This window comes from Siniperca chuatsi, linkage group LG23 (assembly GCF_020085105.1).
Source record: "Siniperca chuatsi isolate FFG_IHB_CAS linkage group LG23, ASM2008510v1, whole genome shotgun sequence".
Classification (NCBI taxonomy): Eukaryota; Metazoa; Chordata; class Actinopteri; order Centrarchiformes; family Sinipercidae; genus Siniperca; species Siniperca chuatsi.
The window spans coordinates 12,491,706-12,513,866 of record NC_058064.1 but is presented as its reverse complement, the minus strand read 5'-3'; the positions used below and the strand labels follow the sequence as shown (position 1 = coordinate 12,513,866).

General features: G+C 38.6%; 1 protein-coding gene and 1 long non-coding RNA gene across 7 annotated transcripts in view; one reads left to right on the top strand and one right to left on the bottom strand.

Moving 5' to 3' along the window:
• The window catches only part of LOC122871075 (gamma-secretase activating protein), a 41,360-nt gene extending 23,855 nt beyond the window's left edge, over positions 1 to 17,505 (bottom strand). For 3 of the 6 annotated variants that reach the window (XM_044185670.1, XM_044185672.1, XM_044185673.1), the window contains exons 1-25: positions 17,109 to 17,494; positions 15,985 to 16,055; positions 15,214 to 15,270; positions 15,031 to 15,100; positions 14,691 to 14,738; positions 14,457 to 14,545; positions 14,007 to 14,076; positions 13,777 to 13,826; positions 13,368 to 13,478; positions 13,176 to 13,232; positions 13,009 to 13,055; positions 12,711 to 12,796; positions 12,036 to 12,038; positions 11,428 to 11,505; positions 11,195 to 11,281; positions 10,852 to 10,944; positions 10,474 to 10,642; positions 9,966 to 10,056; positions 7,865 to 7,934; positions 5,779 to 5,858; positions 5,504 to 5,584; positions 4,995 to 5,117; positions 4,808 to 4,863; positions 3,164 to 3,195; positions 1,516 to 1,577 (exon numbers count right to left, since the gene is read on the bottom strand). In XM_044185670.1, the coding sequence (XP_044041605.1) occupies positions 1,516 to 1,577; positions 3,164 to 3,195; positions 4,808 to 4,863; positions 4,995 to 5,117; positions 5,504 to 5,584; positions 5,779 to 5,858; positions 7,865 to 7,934; positions 9,966 to 10,056; positions 10,474 to 10,642; positions 10,852 to 10,944; positions 11,195 to 11,281; positions 11,428 to 11,505; positions 12,036 to 12,038; positions 12,711 to 12,796; positions 13,009 to 13,055; positions 13,176 to 13,232; positions 13,368 to 13,478; positions 13,777 to 13,826; positions 14,007 to 14,076; positions 14,457 to 14,545; positions 14,691 to 14,738; positions 15,031 to 15,100; positions 15,214 to 15,270; positions 15,985 to 16,055; positions 17,109 to 17,196 (1,869 nt within the window). In that variant the 5' untranslated portion in view covers positions 17,197 to 17,494. Of the gene's footprint in view, positions 1 to 1,515; positions 1,578 to 3,163; positions 3,196 to 4,807; positions 4,864 to 4,994; positions 5,118 to 5,503; positions 5,585 to 5,778; positions 5,859 to 7,864; positions 7,935 to 9,965; positions 10,057 to 10,473; positions 10,643 to 10,851; positions 10,945 to 11,194; positions 11,282 to 11,427; positions 11,506 to 12,035; positions 12,039 to 12,710; positions 12,797 to 13,008; positions 13,056 to 13,175; positions 13,233 to 13,367; positions 13,479 to 13,776; positions 13,827 to 14,006; positions 14,077 to 14,456; positions 14,546 to 14,690; positions 14,739 to 15,030; positions 15,101 to 15,213; positions 15,271 to 15,984; positions 16,056 to 17,108 lie in introns of all 6 variants that reach the window. The other 3 variants (XM_044185668.1, XM_044185671.1, XM_044185669.1) reach the window with 2 other exon arrangements.
• LOC122871076 lies at positions 17,261 to 20,129 on the top strand. Its single transcript, XR_006376783.1, has 2 exons — positions 17,261 to 17,397; positions 17,492 to 20,129. It is a non-coding gene; the product is annotated as an uncharacterized LOC122871076 (long non-coding RNA).
• Positions 20,130 to 22,161: the final 2,032 nt, after the last annotated feature.

Genomic DNA, 22,161 nt, shown 5'->3' with positions numbered 1-22,161 from the left:
GCTGAGCACAGGGAAAACTGGAGGATTTGAAATTGTCCATCAAACAGCGTACAGTAAAAAAAAAAAAAAGGGACCTTAAGATGCCCTTTTTTTAAAGTGTTGACTCATCTGAAGCGTAACAGGAGTTTCACCTTAAAAGATGACTATGAAGGGAAATGATCGGCTGTCAGCATTTCACTATGGATCTTTAGTGGTCTATATATCAAGCCATGTTAAAGGATGAGTCCACCTCCAGGAGCTGTTAAACTGGTGTATGTCAACAATCTGGGATACAGAATGCATCTAAGGAGGAATTTTACAATGAAGTGTTTTACTATGCACCCCGTTTTTTCACTTTGCCTCATCTATTTCTACTACAGTGGAGAGAAAATACACACACAGTGTAAAAAAAGGACGTCAAATAGGTCCTTCCGAAATCTTTTGAGTGGCTTTTTTACCTTAAACAAGAGGATTGTGATTCTACATTATGGCCAAATGTATGTGGACACAGTCCAGCATATAACCCCCTTTTTACAGATTCAACAAATTAGATATAACGTGTTAATTAGTGAGCTTTAGAGGGGCTGGTAGGTGGATTTTGTAACCTCTAGATAGAGTCAGGCTAGCTGCTTCCAGGTAAGCTGAGCTAACCAGCTGCTGGCTCCACCTATATAAAGTAGTTACCATACAGACTTTCCACCAGATTACCACCTGTTGGCTCGTCTTACCCTTTGTTAATGATTTCTTGTGATCATCATTCACTCACAGATATTTCCCAAGACTGGTCAGATCCTTCAGTTCGCTGTGTCGTTTCAAAAATCTGTGACCCATCGGATTCTAAAACACCAGCATGCCGGATGCCGTAAAACACAGTGTGTGAGCCTCACTAACCAGTTAACATTGTTGTATAGCCTAGTGTATGCATAAAGTATGTATAAATTAGATTAAAAGTAGAGAATGAACATTTGTGCAGGGGAGATCACATGGTTCTTGTTGTCATGTTATGAAGTGTATTTGGACCACAATTTTCTGAAAAATGTTGATACATCTGAGTTGATAATACAGAAGTGCCTGAAAGCCAAAAAAACATGGATGCCTCATATCAGCCAAAGTTCGTCATTTGAGGTAATTAAACCCAAATTTAATGAATTTAGTGCTTCATTGTCAGCTCACAGTATTTTAACCCTCATACAGCCAACTCTGTACTAATTTAACCGTCTTGAGTTGTTGTTATGTGAACGCTTGGGTTTCGGGTCAGTGCTCTGTGCAGGCCAGGCAAGTTCTTCCACACCAAACTGGGAAATCCATTTGTTTATGAACCTGGCTTCGTGCATAAGGTCACTGTCACGTTAGAGAAGGGTCTTCCCTTAACAAATTTGGATGCATACCTTTGCCTAGCATTATGATTTTCCTTTTATAGGAACTAAGGATTAAGTCCAAGCCATGAAAAAGATACTTTTAGCAGCATATGTGTTTGTGTTTGTGCATGTGTTGCAACTATTGACTGGTTTCAGCTTCTCTCTCTCTCTCTCTCACCAGTCCTATGAGCGCCCTCTGTTGGGGGTCCTCCTCCTGGAAAAGTGGCACCAGCTTCTTATCTGGAAGAGACCAGGCAATAGTGGGAACACGCACATAAAAGAGACGTTTGAAGAAACCTTTGATGCTGCATCTACCCTAGAATGAACACTACAGTTACCCTCAGGTGTGTCAGTGCAGTAACATCATTAAACAGGCCATCAGTGGGAATGGAAGAAACCCAAACTCTGACTTGTTTATGGCTTTAATAAAATAAAAAAGAGGACTGAACTTAAGACATTAATGGATTCTTTTGGGGGTGAGTTTTTCACTTTAAAAATACATCCCAAAGCTTGAGGGTTATGAGGCTGCAACCCTGCTGTGTATCTGTGTGTGTGTGTGTGTGTGTGTGTGTGTGTGCGTGAGTGTGAGAGAGAGAGAGAGAGAGAGAGAGAGAGAGAGAGAGAGAGAGAGAGAGAGAGAGAGAGAGAGAGAGAGAGAGAGAGAGAGAGAGAGAGAGAGAGAGAGAGAGAGTTTTTCTTATGTCAGTCACACAAAAGTAGACCACACTCCAGCTTGGTTACTTTAGATGAATTATTGCACACTTGCAACACACACCATCTTTTGATCACTTTTACACACATGCAAGAAGCAAGCTTTCTGATGTTACAGTGTAATATGTTAGAGATATAAATAATGCTTGCAGGGAACAGCTAACTGACAGGCTACGCTGCCAGATTCACTGTATAGTTCAAAGTTATCAACTGTTAATTTACATATTTTAGACAATTAGCTGATGTTCTTATTCTGAGCGAACATAATATTTTTACTTGATGAAAATCTGAGGACTGAAAACGTTGTAAATAAAGTAAGTACCAGTTTTTGATCTGACGACTCTGTCTATAAGACTTTCTGGTATGCAAGAACATTGTAGCAAATGTTAAGAGCAGAATGAGAAAATAGGAATAATCAAAAAGTCTCAGCATGGATTTGAAAAATTGTAGTTCGATTGATATACTGTATTTGGCATCTTCAATCCAAACATTGTGGGTTAAAAATGCCCATTCTGTCTATTTTCCTCTAACATAGCTGCAAAAACTAAGCTAAGAGTGTTACAAGTGAATCTGAGGGAGGCTGTGGGTGTATGAGATCATCTACGTGAATTAACTGAGGTAAGGGAAGGTCCCGTGTTGTGGCTGACACAAAACAGCTGCACTGGAGACATGAGAGAGAGAGACAGACAGAAAGAGAAAGAAAAGGAGGGAGAGAGGGGAAGGAAGTACCTAACTCCCTACTGTTACATAATTGTAGCATTCTTCAACCCTCTTTTTAGATTTTTTTTCACTGTATTTTTCCCCCTATTCTCCCTTTCTTTCTCCCTCCCCTGTCCTCCCCTTTTTTTCTCAACCTCTCCCCTCAAAGATAAATTAGTGTGGTGTTTCTGTTTAGCTGAATTCTCCAGTGGGCATGAAGAATGCGACCTCAGAAGAACACACAAACACACAAACCCAAACACTCTTGCACAGTTTTCAGCTCCACAATAAGGTTTTGTTATTTATGACATTCTCACTCCCTGTATTGTGTGTGTCCATGTACCTGTGTGTGTTGCTATCTATGGCTTTATGTCTGTGAGGGTATGTGTGTGTTCAGTGCGCTTATGCCGTCTTACCAAGACACCAGGTGTCCACCATTGATAGAACTCTACAAAATAAGAAGAAAAGATTTATGTGAAAACAATCCCTCAAGCCAGCATTATAATAAGAGTCTTACTTTTTATGCTGTAAGCCGAGGCAGTATAATGCTACACTGCTGCAGTCGCCAGCAAAAATACATCAAAAATATAAAAGCAAAAAGTTTGCAAGCAGGTGCTGGAGTTTAGACTGCAGGAAGAGAAGCTCATTATGAACCGAAAGGCTGTTGGTTTGATCCCTGGTACGAACAGGACAGAGTTATATCTAATTCAGAGCAGGTTTACATCAGTGGTGCATACAGGTACATGCCCATCATCAAGTCACTTGATCATAAACTGTTGAGGGGCTCTAGTTATAATCTAATTTCTGAGGTATGTTAACTGAAAGTGGATATTTCATATTCAAAGAGTAACCTGGTAACAGGCTACAAAAGGGTCCATGCAGGCCATTCATATGAATAATATAGTTAAAACCAGAAGTGAAAGTGGTTTGAAGGTCCATTTCAAAGAGAGCAAAGCATCCACTTCAGAAGAGCTCAAGTAACTACATGGTGAGCAGAGAGAGAACAGACGTTTTTGTTCTTTGTAGTCAGTGTTTTCTACAGTGGTTTACACTGACTTTGGTAATGGAAACTGCCATCCACAATCCTGTTGCACATTTATATTCATTCCGTCTTACAAAGAGTGTGTAGAGGCATATTTATCAAGGCTCTCAACAGGTCATGAAAATTAAGGAATGAATTTTATTTAGGTTCCAGACAGGGCAGATCAAATAATCTGGTAATTCTTTTAGGGAAATCAGGGAGTTTTACTAATGTGTCTTTTTAAAGAATAGGCCCAAATGTACTTTTATTGTATTAGATTATGTTTTATTTTTCAACTGATTGATTATACCTCAGAACTTATCTGAGCTGAGAAACTCATTCAAACACATTTTTGGGTGTGAATGCACTCCAGCATAATTAAATGATAATACTGTTAAAACCCATTTTTTAAGATTTTAATCTTCAGTAGGAACCAGTGGCTTAGATTTAAGTGCCACAGAGGCTGGGGAAGTCGAAAAGCATTGAGAGGCGGGGTACAGCATTGTTGGTTTCAGTCTTTTTATGGGATTAATTGACAATAACATTGAATAACATTAGACATATCCTTTAGGGATGGATACAGCTCAATGTATTTTTCACATTTAGCTTTTGTCAGACTACTTCTGTTGGGAAAATCAATGTAACTAGCAGTAGAAGTGTCCAAATTGACCCAATTTTAAGAACTAATTATAGTTCATCCATGAGGCAACTCTGCTAATCAGCTCCAGAGCAGCTACTAAATGGAACTTCTGGTGAAATTGTTTTGTCAACTATTGTTTCCAAGATCAATCTCATGGATGAGAAGTCCTTAAAGAAATGTGAACATGTAAAATGCCATGACGACTCCATCTGTGGATATTGTGTCAAAAGCTCCAGATGTTGGTGAAATTCGGGCCTTACAGTGCCTCATTGGAGCAAACAGTGTAATTTTTCAAACACTTAAACACAGTGCAGAGGTGCAGTCATGCCTTCCCTCCCTCCAGTTTTAGAACAACTAATGTACTTTTCTTAACAAAGCTCCAGTGGGAGGCAGACCTACTTCTTTGTGTTCTCCTCCATGTGATTCATGTGGCTCGATGGTCTCTTCTCGGACCTCTGAAACAAGCAACACCATCATGGGAGGGCTGAAAATATGCTCCCATTGTTTTGACAAAAGCCCACAGGTATGCTGACAAGGTCACACACAGAAAGATGCACACACGTTCTCTCATCCTTCACACACTCACCAGTTTATCCCAGTCGGCTTGTATGTGTGAGGTTCTGTATCTGGGGTTGGGAACAGCATACAGATATTTTGTCCTATCTGTGTTCCACTGCAGCTCTGACCAGAAACCCTGGAGACTTCTGGCCTGCGCACACACATGCACACAGACAAACAATAACACCACAGTGACACAACAAGGACATTGCTGCAAAACAGTTGAGGATAATTGAGGATAATTGCGTCTGAATTGCGAACAAGCAGACGCAGTTTAAATAAAATCACACTGTTTTACATAAAAAATGCCTTTTTAGTGTCTGAATGAAGTCGGCTACAGTAATTTCCCAACATTGTTTCACAAATGTACCTGCAGTATGTATAATATGTTATGTAACAAACACGCACTGTCTCGATTTATTAACTGGTTCGGGAAATAGGGCAGGAAACAGAGTCGTAAGAAGGCATATCATTCAGTATTAACTTAAAATTTTAATCTAATAAATGTGTTTTAAAAACTGAAAAACATATTGTTACCTTCCCTTTGAAGACAGGTTCAATATTCAGCTCAGTGGTACACAACACACCAGGGACCTCCAGCAGACACACTAGCATCTCCTAAAACACACAAAGACAGACAGTGTGTGTGTGTGTGTGTGTGTGTGTGTACACTTAAAGCACACAAAAAGGAATAGAACTGCAAGTGTGTCCTCTTTGCATTCATATCCTTATATATGGTTGTCTGTTTATTTTCTATGCCTTTATGCATGTGGAAATCTATGTGTGTGTGTACGTATGAGTGTGTGTGGTACCTTCTTTTCAAATACAGAGGAGTAAGGCAGGACTTTATCCAGGCTGAGAGACTTCTCATAGCTTATTCTGTACAAAGACGCTGTTTGTGTGCGTGTGTGTGAGAGAGAGAGAGAACAGTCAGACGTGTATTTTATATATCACAGTTATGCAGAATTCTTATCTTAAAATAACTACAAGACAAACTTAGCAGATTTTATGGTGTGTGTGTGTGTGTGAGGGGGTCCACTGCACATGTGCTAGGCTACTGCAAAAATGGAAAAACAAACTAAAAGCTGGTGCACAGTTAAGGCAAGTATGAAACCAGTATGAAACAGAGAAGGATGGACATCGAAAACTGGACATTACCGTGAATTTAGTTTGTTGTTTGGAGTTAACTGTATAATTCATTATCTTGGAGTTGAACTAGGCATCTTTGAGAAACCCACAAAGCTAGGTAAGTAAAAAAAATTATTTTTGTGTGTGCATTTCTCTGTGATTGTGAGAGTGACAGTAATGGAGAAACTATAGTTTAGTGTGGTGGATTTATGGCTGCAAAGCTGTATGCTAATTTTAGTGTTAGGGATAAGTCGGCAATACTGCTTTATTTTATTCATACTATAGTCAAATTGTTGACAGTGGGGATGGTATTTTTTGTTGCTGGTTTTAAATTGTAAAATCTTGTTCATTGATAAATTCAGATCAGTGGCATACGCTCTCCTTGGTACTGAAGTGATGTTGATGTTGTTGCCGTTTGGCAGATTATTGTTTGGATGACTGCTTTGCATGGCCTTGTTTTTCAGTGGTAAAGGCCGGTGACACCGGCCTGGGTGAGGTAATCCTGATGTGGGTGTTTTATGAATATTCTGCCTTCTCTGCTCAGCTTCAGCTTCTGCAGCAGCACCTGTGACTGGCAGACAAATCTCTTCAAATCTCTTCCCTGTTCAGAGTCTCTGGAGATAGAGTGGAGAGTCTCTGGAGAGACTCTGAAGAGAACGAACAGACTGACAGTCATTATCATACAATAGTATACTGATATCATAGGAGAAAAATATCAAACTCACTGTTCAGTAGCTACAAAAGAACATATGCTATTACAGGATATGATAATTTAATAATAAGATAATGTTGGGTATGCCACAAGGGATAAGTACAACAAAATCATAAGATACCTTATGAATATTTTAAAGTGATTACATGCTAGAATGTGGTACTTTAACTAGTACACTATTTTCAGCTCATTGTAAGTCACTAAACTGTACCACATATGTTCTAAGCCCCTGCAGAGATATTATAGGAATAATATAATAATATTATACTGGGCTAAAATGATAAACTGTGGACTTATGTTCCGATTTTTTTAAGATTCAATTTCTATATTGCGTCCATGAATAATATTACTGATTATATTATTCAGTGATTGGGAAAGAGGGCCCACAAACAAGGCTTTGCCCCCATTCAGTCAGTAAGCCTGCCCCTCCTCCCTGGTCCCGCCATAATCACTATGATATATTAGTGAGCACAGGTTACTAATATTTTATTTATTAGGTCAACATAATTGTCTTCACATACTTTACAGTAACACCTGTATTAATATGAGCTCCGTATCTTAGAGCAAGTTAAAGTTGTTACAGCTGCCCCAATAATATGCAAATGTATTCAGCAAGGTGCTCTAACATCTAATGTGATCATCTACTCTCTAGGTGATGACTGTTTTCGGAAATATGAAATTAATATCATGTACCCTTCTTGAGTTATTTTCTTCAGACAGACATTGTGGGACATACAAATGAGTTGCTGTGGTTCTACTACGGCTTTATATCATATTTTTTCAAATTGTTCTGTGCAAGCTTCAAGTCTCCAAGGTCTCAAAATAACAAAATTCATCCTCTAATCTCGACTCTCCAGACCTGCATACAAGTCTGCGTGATGACATTTAAGAGCCAAACAGACTTGATAACAGAATTCGGTTTGTGTAGACAAGATGTAAGTAGTCTAGTAACCACAGACAGAAGGAGACATGAAAAGGCAAGAGAGCAGCCAGACTCTAAAAGGAAGAAGAAATGGTACTCGGGAGACTTGTGTCCCCCTGCTTCAGCTGCCACTGACCTAGAATGAACTCCTGGATCTGATCAAAGGATTCGAAGGCGTTCACGTTGTCACACAGCCATTCAATAATCTAGAGGCAGGATAGAAACACACAGGAGACAGGTGTCAAAGTGGTGGGAGCGCAACTCATTTGTTTAATCTTTACAGAGACTGAAGCGTAAAAACAAGTTGCGGTTTTACGAGTGTGTTATGTACTTGACTGATTCTTGGCCGAGCACAGTGACTTCCTGGAGTCTCTGCTGGTTGACTGCCAACCTCATGGTGTATGGATCAAACAAACAAACTATAACTAAATACTTATAGAGCTTTAGAGGTGCTAGTAGGTGGATTTAGTCACCTTTGGACAGAGACAGGCTAGCTGCACCCCTAATTTCTAATTGTCTCCAGGTGTAGCTTCATATTAAGCACACAAACATGAGAGTGGTATCGATTTTCTCATCGAACTCTCTGCAAGAAAGTTAAAGAGTATATTAAGTATTAATATGTAATCCCTAGTATGTGGAAATATGCCTTTAAAAACCCTGTGTTTTATTTGTTCAGTGAGACGTCATTTTTTAGCCATGTTAGCGATGTGGCTCTAGGGATGGCAAAGTCGGGTATGTCTATCGGTCAGTTGGTCCACCTCTTTGGTATAGAGTGCAATGAAATATCTCAACAAAGATTTGATGGTTTATTGCCAAAAATTTGGTACTATGCCTTTGGAGAGCCCCTGACTTTTCATCTATCACCACCATATGGTCAATGTTAGCAGGCTAAAACACTAAACTAAGATGGTAAATGTGATAAACATCCTTGCTAAACATTAGCATGTTAGTATTGTCATTGTGGGCATGTTAGCATGCTGATGTTAACCGCTAGCATGGCAGTACACTCTTGTTCAAACAGTGGCTATCTGGTTTGGTAATAAAACAGTTCACTGATAAGAATCTTTGGAATGATGGGCCCTCTGATGTTTACATTACAGAAACATGAAAAATGAATGATGTCCTCAAAGATAGTCCCTGCAAATCTCACAGCCACAGTGTATCAGAGTGAAAACACATTTTATGTTGCTCATTTCTCTTCTGTTTGAAGAAATATCTCTTTGCCAAAGCCAGTTTGAGTCCTATGTCCAGAAACACAATACTGTGTAACAATTGAAGAGAAAGAAAAAGCAGCAATAATAGGAGCAGAAGAACTTAATTTGCACAGTATCCTCTTAAAGTTACAAACTGCTGTGAACAAAGCAAAAAATGTTAACAAGCAAACACCTTTATTAAAGCCACTACTTTTTGTGCTGCTGACCCCATTAACAGAGTCTACAAAGAATACAAAAGTTATGTGTAGTGTTCAATTTCCCAGTGCTAGCTGCACTAATGAAGCTGGTGACTCATTTAACCTCTAAAGAAAGAATTTATTACAATCTATCAGTGAAGCTGGAACATCTTAATTTAGGTGTACTACTAATAGAGTCTGAGTCATAGTCAGCACTGTGTCCAAACAAAATATCTATCCCTTTCTTTCTGTCTTTGTTTGACTCGGTTTGATCTCAGTCCACTAGTCTTCTCTCCTCTCCTGTTTTATTACAGCATCCTGTCTTTTCTTTCTTTCTCTGTCTCCTTCCCTCCATTCTGCTCATTTCCAACTCAAGGTTGACACCTACCCAATTTGCACAGAAGTGCATAAAAGTTGCCATCTCTACCTTTATCTATTAATTTTTACTTAGCTGTTCATTTTACTTTAGGGAAAGCACCTTACATTTGATTAAAAGTGACTGCATTCTCTGTCACCTTTACCACTTTTCTGCTTCTTTATCCTCCTCTCACGTCTGTGTTCAGTCTCTCTCTTCATCAAGGAGATATTGTTGATCTCTTGACTTTGTTTAAACATTGATAACAACTGAAGTTATGATTTACTTTATGTTCTAAAAATAAATAATGACATTGTGTTGTATAAAAATGCAATGCTGGATGAAAGTGTATGTTCTGTGGGGCCAGATGATGTGTTACGTCAAAGAAACGTTACCTGATGCTAACTTTGACACAAAAACTTAACTCAGTAAATTTGCTTTAAATGTCAATACTTTTGTCCTCGCCAACTCCTTTCTTGCCTTCATTTGTACCTTCAGCTCCAGGTTTGGGTCGTTTCCCATGTAAACCAGCAGGCAGTGGAGGGCGGCCAGGCGCTGAGGGTCAGTCTTACTGCTAGGACACCTTGGATGGAGGTGGCATACAACAAATTTATTTTTATTTTTCTATTTTACAACATAAGCATATACAAACACAGAGACACAAAGGCAGATGCACAGGCAGACAGCCAACAATCAGGTACTGACTGAGGTGATGAATGTGCTGTTTAAAAAGTGGATTAATGTAAAAAAAAAAATGAATGAATGAATGAATGAATGAATAGAACAAAAAAATAGAGCAAGGGGCCACTGATGCATCTTTATCGAGCAGGATGGTTGAATCCAAGGTGTATGCTGGCCAGGATTCAAGTTAGTGTCTGCTTCCTGCCTACCTATATTCTCCTCTGCTCTCAAGTGCCTCCTCTATGTGTATAAATACCATCTAAATAATAACGCCTATATACATAAGTCCTTCATTTCCACAGTTATGAATCATTTTCACCTAGAAGGAGTGTCTGATCGCAGTATCTGCAGCAGGTAGGCAGGGCTAAGCTCAGCAGTGTGGATCCTCCCACTGGTCAAGTCCAGCAGACTACCACTAGATTCTTCCTCTGTATGCAGCACTGTAATGTCAGCTGACTGACACTGCAGGCCCAAGTCCACGTCAAGACCTTCAGGTTGTTGAGACAGACAGACAAACAGACAGAGAATAAGACATACTAAAATTGGATTAATATGAGGACCACCTTCTCTCGTTTGTGCAGGTACCATGTTTTAAAAAAACATCTCAGGAAAAAAATAGGAGCTGGAGCTAGGAAAAGAGGTATACAAACTGCCATCACTCAGGTTAGACACGATTTGTACAAAAACCTTGTCTTACCTGAGAGAAAGAGGGAGTGACAGAGCATCTCCTGCTGCCTGGTGTTGATACAATGGAGGAAATAACCCTGCAGATACACTAGGATGTAGTAACCTACATACAAAAATAACACAGCATCACTGTCAGGGTATATGTTAGCATGCTGTATGCACAGCAGACATTTACTAGGCTGCATGAGAATACACACTCTCATTTGTATTTGTGTGTCTGTGTTTCTATTTTGAATGCAAAAGTAGGAAATGCATGTTTGGCAGTCAAACTTACAAACTCACACATTTGGTTGAATTTATAAGGATTCTGATGTGTGTGCATGACTGTATAACATGTCTGTGTGTGGAATAACCTATGGGGATGAAGAGGGGATGGAGCTGTGTGGCTCTCTGTGGTGACTGGTCATTGCCCAGAGATACTCTGAACGTCTTGCTGCAGTCTGCAGAAAGTGAGAAAATCAGAATTTGTCACCATATAATCAAGATTAAAAAAAACAGTAACATAGGAAAAGAGACAGCAATAGAAAGACAAAGAAATGAGGTATTGTACATCCTTTGAGTAGACAACAGTAGATAGCATACACACCTTTGTGAACTAAAATCACAGTGTAGATGAGTTCCTGTTTGTCTTTAAGTGGTTGGCTGTAGCACACACACATGCTTCCTAAAAACAAACCACAGGACAGAGCAGTAATCACACAGTAGGTGCCATCAATGAAAGATCATGTACATCCATGACAATGTTCATGATAATCAATGAGAAATTAAATCAGTTGTGATATGTTTTGATAGAAAATCTATTCACATATTAATACCTAACATAAATATTTTTTGAAAGGTATATCAGTCAGTAAGAGTACAATAATAGGGATGAATGATTGAGATTTTGTATTTGATTTGGAAATCAAAGATTCAATCAGTTCAGTGAATGAATCAAATAGTAATAATAGTCATTCTAAAAGTGAGTCATCCCTTGTTAGAGGTTGGACTTATAATATTATTATGCAATAATTTGCAACAGTTCTTATTTTGAAAACAATCGTTTTGTGAATTACAAAATGCCTTCAGTCTTGATTTTCTGATCTCTGGTGCCCAAAAACACAATTCACTCATTTTGTGTATTTAATAAAATAGTTTGTTATCATTATGTTCTGCAGATTATAACATAGCTTCCGAGTTGTGGCAGGGACTTACTTTCTTGTTTTAATAAAGAGAAATGCAAAACACACACACACACATATAGAATTAGTCATGTAACTGTAAGCAGTCTGTGATTTGTTCATTTTTAACAGGGGGGATTGCTGAGTGGGAGCACCCCACGACTACACATTGCTACTTGTCACTTTAATCATCAAGGTAATACCACTAGATTATATAGGCTACAATATAGTATAGAATTCAGTATTGATAGAATATGGTTTAGAGAATATTACAGATCCAAGATGAAACAGACAGAAGGGCGGGAATGAGAGAAAAAGGTGCAATTACAAATCCTTCTGCTACTTCAGCACCACGCACAGCGCCATGGATTCATCAATACGCAGCACACTTAGGCTGCTAATATTTGAAAACCATGTTCGGGGCCATAGATTCTAACTTGCACAAACCTTAGTCAGATAAAGGATCAATGAGTCAGGCAGACTAGACTGACATAATCAACTAAACAACCCCTCTGCCACTGCACTCTCTCTGCTACTAGAGGGTGGAGAGGGGGGATGGCAGGTTAACAAGGGGGATGCTTTTTGGTCATTTTGCTAACAAGGGGGATGGCATCCCCCCAAATAGCCTGCTGACTGTGCGAGAATATATGTGTGAAAGCACATTATTCATGAGAGGATTTATGTGTGCGGATGTGTGTGAATGTGTTACCTATTCTGTTTGTGAAGACCTTCATCTTAACAAGCTCCTGCTCTGGTCTCTCCGTGTGATAATGGTCAAAACCCAGATTTACAAACCTGTTGGCCACACACATAAACAAAAGTCCCAGTCAGTTGCGAACATGTACAACAAACTAATAAGTTGCACAGCATAGGAAATGTACAGGAATTAATTTTAGTGTCTTTGTCAATAACATTCAATGGAATGCAGAATATAGAATGAAGTAGCTGCTGAGAAAACATATTTCTATATTTATACTGTATAAATATAGTAGTGGTTGTTGCCTTACTTGATTGTGCGGAAAGAATTAGCAGGTAACTCTAATGGGAGTTCCAACTGTGGGACAGTAATATAAAGCAAGACGAGTATATGTTATTATCAGGTCACATTGTCATTATGATAGCATGTGCAAAAGACTGGTAATTTATTAAATTATAAGACAGAGAGATGACTAACCACAGTTTCGCAGGTATGGTAGGGGTAAAACTGAACACATTGCATCAGGAACTTGTCCTGTGAGAGACACGTGATACAGATTTTTTGTTATTCCTAGTCGAAAGAAAATTTGTTTTGCACTATGTATAGCCATCTTTTCAAAGCACTGTCCTCACAAGTATAGTTGTACATGTCTGTGTGTGTGTCTGTTACATTATGAGTGAGATAGTAGAGTCTTTGTGTGTGTCTGTCCCACTGGACCCAGCAGAAGTCCTCTACTATTCTCTCTGCTGTTTTGGACAAACGCTCGGGATTCGCCATCACCTGGTTCACACAAACACATTCATATTCAGCTTTGTAGACACACTGAATTCCTAATGCAAGAACATACTCTTTGCACTGGGTTATGTAAATACATTCCAACCTTTTTGCCTATTAATTACTGGATATGTGCAAATAATTTATACCTCTAAAAAAAAAAAAAACTGTACACAACCCACCAGCCAGAAAAATCCTCCATGCAATTTATAGTTAACCTGAGGCCACTATACGCAGACACTTCCTTCAAAAAGAAAAAGAGCTGCTGAAGTGAGCAATGTGGTGAATGTAGAGTCCAGCTTACCACTCTATAACCCTCCTGTCTTGTCAGCAGAACATGGTAGAGATCCACATCTGCAATGCACAGCAGGATAAGTATGCATAACTACAACTACATAAAATCTAATGTGTCTCCAGAGAATGCTGTTTGTAAAATGACAGATTATTTCGCTCTAAATGTGATGATCTGTTTTGTAACAGATTAAAGAAATACAGCCGACACAGACAGACAAGCATGAGGGCACGCAGACTCACATCCGTCCTCAGTCAGCAGCAGCAGGTGGCTCTCCAGCACTGATCTCCTGTCAGTTTCTGAATGGAGGAACTAGAGACAGCCACAGAAAAGACGAGTCAGCATCTAAATGAGTGGTTTACCAAATGGAAAAATCTACATTTTAAGGCAGGCCTCAAACATTCATGGAATATCTTTTAATCTGTGGTTTGACAATACGGGGAAAGACCAACATATACATTATTAATATTCATCTGTTGATAAAAAGAAATAACTGAGAAAGAGAGACAGATAAAAAATGATAGTGAGTAAGAGTGAGAATGGCAACTAGAGGCCAGTCCACTTTCAGCAACCTCTATGGAACTCATACTCCTTAACTGCAACATCAGCTCGTGGCTGCAGTAAAACCTGCAAGAAAGTGACCAAGACAACACACACACACTTACGAACACACACACACACATAAACTCTACCTGCACTTTGACCCTGCAGTCTACTGCCTTGAGGACTTTAGTGTTGTTGATGGGATGGATCTCAATCAGGAGAGTTAGACACTTGGATACTACAAATGCAGACAGAATGTGAGAGGAAATGAATAGAAGAATGTGACCAGAAAGTTTAAAATTGCAATATGTTGAATACTTCAGCAAGCTGAAATGGTTGATGTCATGTAAATGAAATAGAGGGAAAGAGATCTTGGGTGTTACTTGGTTTGAGGCGCTCCTCTCCTCCGGTGTTTTGTGCCAAGCTGACAGCTGAGAGGAAAAAAGGTGTCATGTGACTTAATTTACACATAATTTCCTTTCCACAGAGACTACATTAAATCAGTGGGGGTTTTAAACTATGATTTGGCACCACTAGAGTCAAAAGAGTACTGTCATAGGGATACTCCTCGCTGCTTTCTAGACACTGACATTTAGACCTGAATTTGGTGGCTCAGATCAAGCTGAACTCCTACTTATTTGCCTTATTTGGGGTCAAGAACACAGTATTGTTAAAAAATGTCTGTTGCTGGTAATTCATTATCTATACGTTACAGAGGCTCACCTAACAGGGTCTCCTCCTTGTTCAGGGAACAGCTGCTGACACACACCTGCTTGTCAAATGTGTACAGGAGCTGTTGGGAAGAATACACGGCCACATGGGAACGGGCGCGCACAAACACACACATACACAAAAGCAAAATCTGCAGCACTAAAGGGAAGGAGATATGGGACACACACACAATACCTTGTTCTGCTTGGTGCTGGAGTCATATTTCCCAATCCTGGTGGTCCCTGTTGCTCCCTATCAGAATAGAACAGAATCCACTAATGTTTAAATCAGTCAAACTACAGAGATGGATAATCCTAATCTGTCCCGACCGAGTAGACCTACTCTGCCACATTGATATGTGTGGAACATCGTGCTTGACCTTTTCATTACCTTGGCTCACCTTGCTGATTATCCTGACAAGACCTGTTTGTCTTCAAACTAACGATTCACCGCTTGTTTGATTCAGAAGATTTAAAATAAAAGGAGGTCTACTCTGAAACCACAGGCACAGCCAGGCATGCATAAAATTGTGAACCTTGCACTAAAAGAGATTATTTTCTCTTTGCAGGCTGCACACTGTCTTTAACCTCCTAAACCCACAGAATCTTTGGCGGGTCTATCATTAAAAATTTATGTTGTGCTGTATTTAAAATTCTAGTAAGGATCTCAAGGCTTCCAAAAATACCAAATATGTCAAGCAGAATTATAGCAAAATCTGTACAAAAGAATATAGAATTTTTTATTTGATAGTGTCCATTTGATGATGATTGGTGAAGACATAAAAAATGGCATCTGGGATTTGAATATTTCACTCACTATAACTTCAACAAAGGACTGGCACAAGCAGATACAGTTACAGTTGCAACACAATTTAACTGGAAAGAGCACTGGATTATGAAGATTAGAATAATTACACGCACCTAATGAGCATACTCTTAATATTCAGTGCCTTCACTATGGACCTACCTTCCAGGAGTAAAGGATGCCCCCATCTCTCTCAATGTTCAGGATACGAGTGTCCACTGCTCCAGAGTACTCTGCAGACACAGCATCATTATTGTGAACCCATCCATCTTATCATGTCTAAACAACAGTGTGAACTGACAAACAGGTTTTTAGTATCCCTGCCACTGCTCATGGTGAACATACTAAGTACTATGCTAAATGAGAGTATATTGTGTTTCCACTGTATAATTAGTTGTTATTACATGTGTAAAGTGCCCAGATGTGCAGGTAAAAATTTTTGGAAGGAATCTGTAAATATGCTGCTTAATGTTATGAGACATAATGAGATGCTGATGCATTACCTACATAAACACATATTGTCATGCAAACACATTTATGTCTGTGCACTCGGTAGGAAGTTTACAGTAAAAGTGTAAAAATTTCTTATAATGTTACAGTAAACATTTGCTTGCTTAGTAACTCCATGATATTTGAAAGTCTTGCTTTGGAAAAATAAGCAAAGTCTTTCTTTTCAGTCTTGTGGTAACCAATAACTGGTACTGAGATTGTTTACACTGGAAATAAAATAATCCTCATTCCATTTAGTTCATATTATATTTTCTCTAATTATATTAGAATCATGACACTACAGATATTTTAAAAGGTATTCGTTCAATAAATTGTATTTTCTATAGTCTTTTCCTGTAGTTTATCTTTTAATTTGAAATGTTGCTCCATCTTTGAGACGTTTTAAGGCATGCCGACTGCTTTAAAGGAAATATTGACTTAATTGCTTTCTTTATACGGTATTTAGAGTAAATGTGAAGAGTAAATTGCGCCATCTACTGGTCAATACGCATTAATATTTTACTACTTACTATTTTTGAAGTAAAAGCTAAAAGGACACTCCTAGCTAAATTTTCTCCGGGAAATTGACTTTGTAAGGGATATTATGCAATTTCGTACTAATTACACAAATGTTTAATACAGTTAAATGCACTCTAGCTTCTGCAATAACAGTGAAAGGTTCATTTAAACCTGACAGTTTTAGCTAGCAGTGTTAGCTATCTACTGGTCAACTATGTGTGTTATCAGTAAAAAATACTCTTTGACACTGAAAGACCGTGGACCCCTGAACGCCTCACCTTTCACCCTGCAGACCGACGCCTCCTTCCTGAGGATATCAGACACCACATCTCTGTGCAGGTCAAACTTTGGCTTTAACTTGAGCATGTGTACGCTTCAGTCTTCAGTGTCTCCTTGGTTTTCTGCACAAAATCCCCGCTTTGAAAACACTCCGGAGTGTTTTGTTTCCTTGAGAAGAGGCAGCACCTGGCGGATAGTGCGTGTTCAGGCTTGGCAACATGTGACCGAAAGTCTACATGTTAACTTTGGACACACTTGTTGAAGTGAAAGCAGCGTTAGAGCACTTCGGTAGACTAATTGTTAACATGAACTATATACTTCTCTCTGTTGACTTCCGAAACATATTTTTATTGACATGCGGAAATGTCACGTTGTCCCGCAGTTAGCCCCTCCCTCCTCAGGGAGCAGAAGAGCCGGGAGAGTCGCAGCTATAGGCCGAGGAAAGCATCAGTCCAGCGGGTTGGAATCTCTCACCGCCCCGCTGAATGCGTGCGCCATCCAGGTTCAGCAAGGCACTTCACACTGGTCTGGTGTCATATCTGTGGCTTTTCATACAATGGGTCCGGATGACTATCAACTGCTGCTAAATGCATTGAACTGGAAGCCTGACATTACTAGTTTGAGCTTTACAATAGTCTATGTAGGCCCTATGGAAAGTGTGTGGTAAGTTTTATGGTTCTAGGTTTTAAGCTTTACTTGCATTGAGTTGTCACCAAAAATATTGATTTTATGCATTGATATGTAGTTCTTAAAAAGCCTATTTTAGTGTATATTCACCCCGACAATATGATGATTAAAACACATTAATATGAGGTAGGCTACAAATCAATAACATGAGCCGAAGGGCCTCATGAAAAACACTGCACCTCAAAAAAGAAAGGAGAAGAAACAACACAGTCGATAAATTGATTAGTTAAATGAATATGCAACAATTTTAATAATTTATAATTTCAGCCTTTTTTCAGTTAAGAACTGCAATTATTCTCTGGTTTCAGCGTCTCCAATTTGAGGATTTGCAGCTTTTTTCGGTTTTAAAATAATTTCATATTTGGATTTTGGACTGTTTTATACATTTTATTCAGTAAATAATTAATCTATTAATCAATAATGAAAATAATAATTAATTGCAGCCCTATAATACATTTAGAGGATCAAAAAAATTTGTTCTTAATAGCAGCATTCAGATATGGATTTTGCATTTCTCAGCCATGTGGTCAGTGCAAACTCAAACATTTTGAGTTTGTTTTCTTGGCGCCAGTAGGCTACCACACTGCAGTGAGCTTCTCAGAGACATTGACCATATTCACAAAATTAGTTGTGTTTTTGTTTTAAAAAGGAAAAACAGTGAGACAAGGCACCCCAACACCCCAGTCCCACTCCATGTATTTGTTGTCAAGTTCCCTCTCCTGTTTACATGTACACTGGTTGGGTTGATGGCAAGCAAATAAAAGAAGGAAATAAAATGGGAAAAACCCTCAAAGAAATCATTCTCTATCAGTTTATTATCAGGGGGATATCAGGTAGAGGTAGTGTTTAAAGTGAGAAATATGCTGGTGTTTGGTAGAGCAAATTGTTACATTTTCAGAAAATATATCCAAACCCTGAGACAAAGCCCAGAGTCCCAGAAATCTGATTCAAGATGCCAAATTGAACACTCCAACACATGCCAAAATATTAGGCCCCCCATATCAGTTGGCACTAGTGTTGGCTGTCCTTCTAGGCTTTTTACCAAGCCAGCAAAGATCTATCTACCTAATATTTCAATTAAGGTAATGTTGGTTATTTTGATGTGAGATTCGTTCACCAAGTTGTTTTCCTCTGTGTATTAACCGTTTTAATGTGCTATAAAACACACTTTACAGATTTTATTTGGGAAAAGGGCGCTCTGTGCAGTATACTCACATTTATACAGCATCCCAAATTTAGCAATTAAACAGGAAGCGTATTAGTAAGAAGAAATACTGTCTGGCTGTTTTAAGAGCATAAAAATGGAAAAGGTTGGTGTATGGAATGGACCACTGTATGAGTGTAAAGTACACCTAATACTAGCATATAGTATAGCTACTATAGCTGATTTAATAAAAAACTAAAAACATACCTGTATCACTCCACACATCACATCTAACAACTAGATGTATATGCATATTACAGAAAATACCTCTTCACAATTAAGGAATAACCAAAGTATACATGTTAAAAGTTATAATAAAGGCTCTGCTAATGGTTAATATTACGTGACCCTTTTACATTTTGTATTAGGTGTGAGCTTCACATAATTTGTCTGGGTAAAACTTTCTGATGACTTTCTTAAAGGTCTTAAAGGCCCTATCACATGGTACACCCACACTTTAGACCTCTTCTCAGGAGTATGAGCAAACTGAGGTTGATTGACTGCTCCCTCTTCCTGTTAGTTTTGTGGCACCAGTTCAGGTGGGACAACTTTTACTTTTGCCATTTTTATTGGTGCATGGACTTTGGTGACCTCAGCAATTCCAAAAGGACTAATCAGCCATAATAAATGAAAGCAACTGTGTTGTTGTGCCTTTAATTAGGTATGATGTAATTTTAGTAGCAATACAGGCAATGTTCTTTTGACTCTCGTAACTGCTTAAATAACGCCGCCCTGTAAATATATGTATGCACACACGCAGTACACAACGATGAGCCTTAAAGTGTAATTTCTCATATTGTAACAGCATTTGAGGACCAACACTGCCCTCTTCTGTTGAGCTTGAGAACTGCACATAAGAGAGGCTCATGTCAGTGCATCACTTCTGAGAGGACATTGAAGCAAAGAGGTCTCACTCTTACTCTGTAGTCTCACAGTAGAATAAACAGGCTGAACATTGTTACATCTGTTACTGGAAATGTCATATTCAAAGGTGCCATAGCATTTTTAAAGAGGCCTCCAAAAGCTTTAACTCTGTTTTGTTATCAGTTTTCCCACAAAATCCTGTAAGGTGGCACAGGATGTGAAAATTATCGTATCGTATATAATAAATAATGTAATGTTATAATGATCTTATGGGATGTAATTCTATGTGTTGTACCACCTGTCATTATTGTACTTTTTATATATATATATATATATATATATATATATATATATATGAATGATATGTAATTGTGTTAGTTACAGTCACATATATATTCAATAATAAAACATCTGGTGCATTAAGTTTATTTACAAAGTACATAGTCCTAGTTGTAAATACAGTGGTGTGAAAAAGTGTTTGCCCCCTTCCTGATTTCTTATTTTTTTTGCATGTTTGTCACACTTAAATGTTTCAGATCATCAAACAAATTTAAATATTAGTCAAAGATAACACAAGTAAACACAAAATGCAAAAAACACAAAAAGTTTTTAAATGAAGGTTGTTATTATTAAGAGAAAACAAAATCCAAACCTACATGGCCCTGTGTGAAATAGTGATTGCCCCCTAAACCTAATAACTGGTTGGGCCACCCTTAGCAGCAACAACTGCCATCAAGCGTTTGCGAAAACTTGCAATGAGTTTTTTTACAGCGTTGTGGAGGAATTTTGGCCCACTCATATCTTTGCAGAATTGTTGTAATTCAGCCACATTGGAGGGTTTTCGAGCATGAACTGCCTTTTTAAGGTCATGCCACAGCATCTCAATAGGATTCAGGTCAGGCCACTCCAAAGTCTTCATTTTGTTCTTCAGCCATTCAGAGGTGGACTAGCTGGTGTGTTTTGGATCATTGTCCTGCTGCAGAACCCAAGTTCGCTTCAGCTTGAGGTCACGAACAGATGGCCGGACATTCTCCTTCAGGAGTTTTTGGTAGACAGCAGAATTCATGGTTCCATTTATCACAGCAAGTCTTCCAGGTCCTGAAGCAGCAAAACAGCCCCAGACCATCACACTACCACCATATTTTACTGTTGGTATGATGTTATTTTTCTGAAATGCGGTGTTACTTTTACGCCAGATGTAATGGGACACACACCTTCCAAAAAGTTCAACTTTTGTCTCGTCAGTCCACAGAGTATTTTCCCAAAAGTCTTAGGGATCATCAAGATGTTTTCTGGCAAAAATTAGACAAGCCTTAAAGTTCTTTTTGCTCAGCAGTGGTTTTCGTCTTGGAACTCTGCCATGCAGGCCATTTTTGCCCAGTCTCTTTCTTATGGTGGAGTTATGAACACTGACCTTAACTGAGGCAAGTGAGGCCTGCAGTTTTTTTGGATGCTGTTGTGGGGTCTTTTTTGACCTCTTGGATGAGTCGTTGCTGTGCTCTTGGGGTAATTTTGATCGGCCGGCTACTCCTGGGAAGGTTCACCATGTTTTTCGCCATTTGTGGATAATGGCTCTCACTGTGGTTCGCTGGAGTCCCAAAGCTTTAGAAATGGCTTTATAACCTTTTCCAGATTGATATATCTCAATTACTTTCTTTCTCATTTGTTTCTGAATTTCTTTGGATCTCGGCAAGATGTCTTGCTTTTGAAGATCTTTTTGTTCTACTTCACTTTGTCAGGCAGGTCCTATTTAAGTGATTTCATGATTGAGAACAGGTGTGGCAGTAATCAGACCTGGCAATCGCTTTTTCACACAGGGCCATGTAGGTTTGGATTTTGTTTTCCCTTAATAATAACAACCTTCATTTAAAAACTGCATTTTGTGTTTACTTGTGTTATCTTTGACTAATATTTAAATTTGTTTGATGATCTGAAACATTTAAGTGTGACAAACATGCAAAAAAATAAGAAATCAGGAAGGGGGAAAACACCTTTTCACACCACTGTATGTCTTCTAAGACACAAAATTTAATATAAATAACAGAAAAATAACTATAAAATGTTGTATTCCATAAGAATAAAGAAAAGTCATCCTTTGTGAATAAAAATACAAATTCATTAGCCAAGCCTAGTCGTGTAATTAAGATTTAATCATTAAGTTAAGTATACAGTTTCTTTATGATGGGGAGAAATGAAAACAAAATCTCATTGACTCTCTTGGGTGTCTCGTCTTCACCGTTGAGTGGTTCATCTTCGTACAGTAAGTATGGACAATCTTTGGTTAAACCGGGTTGGCT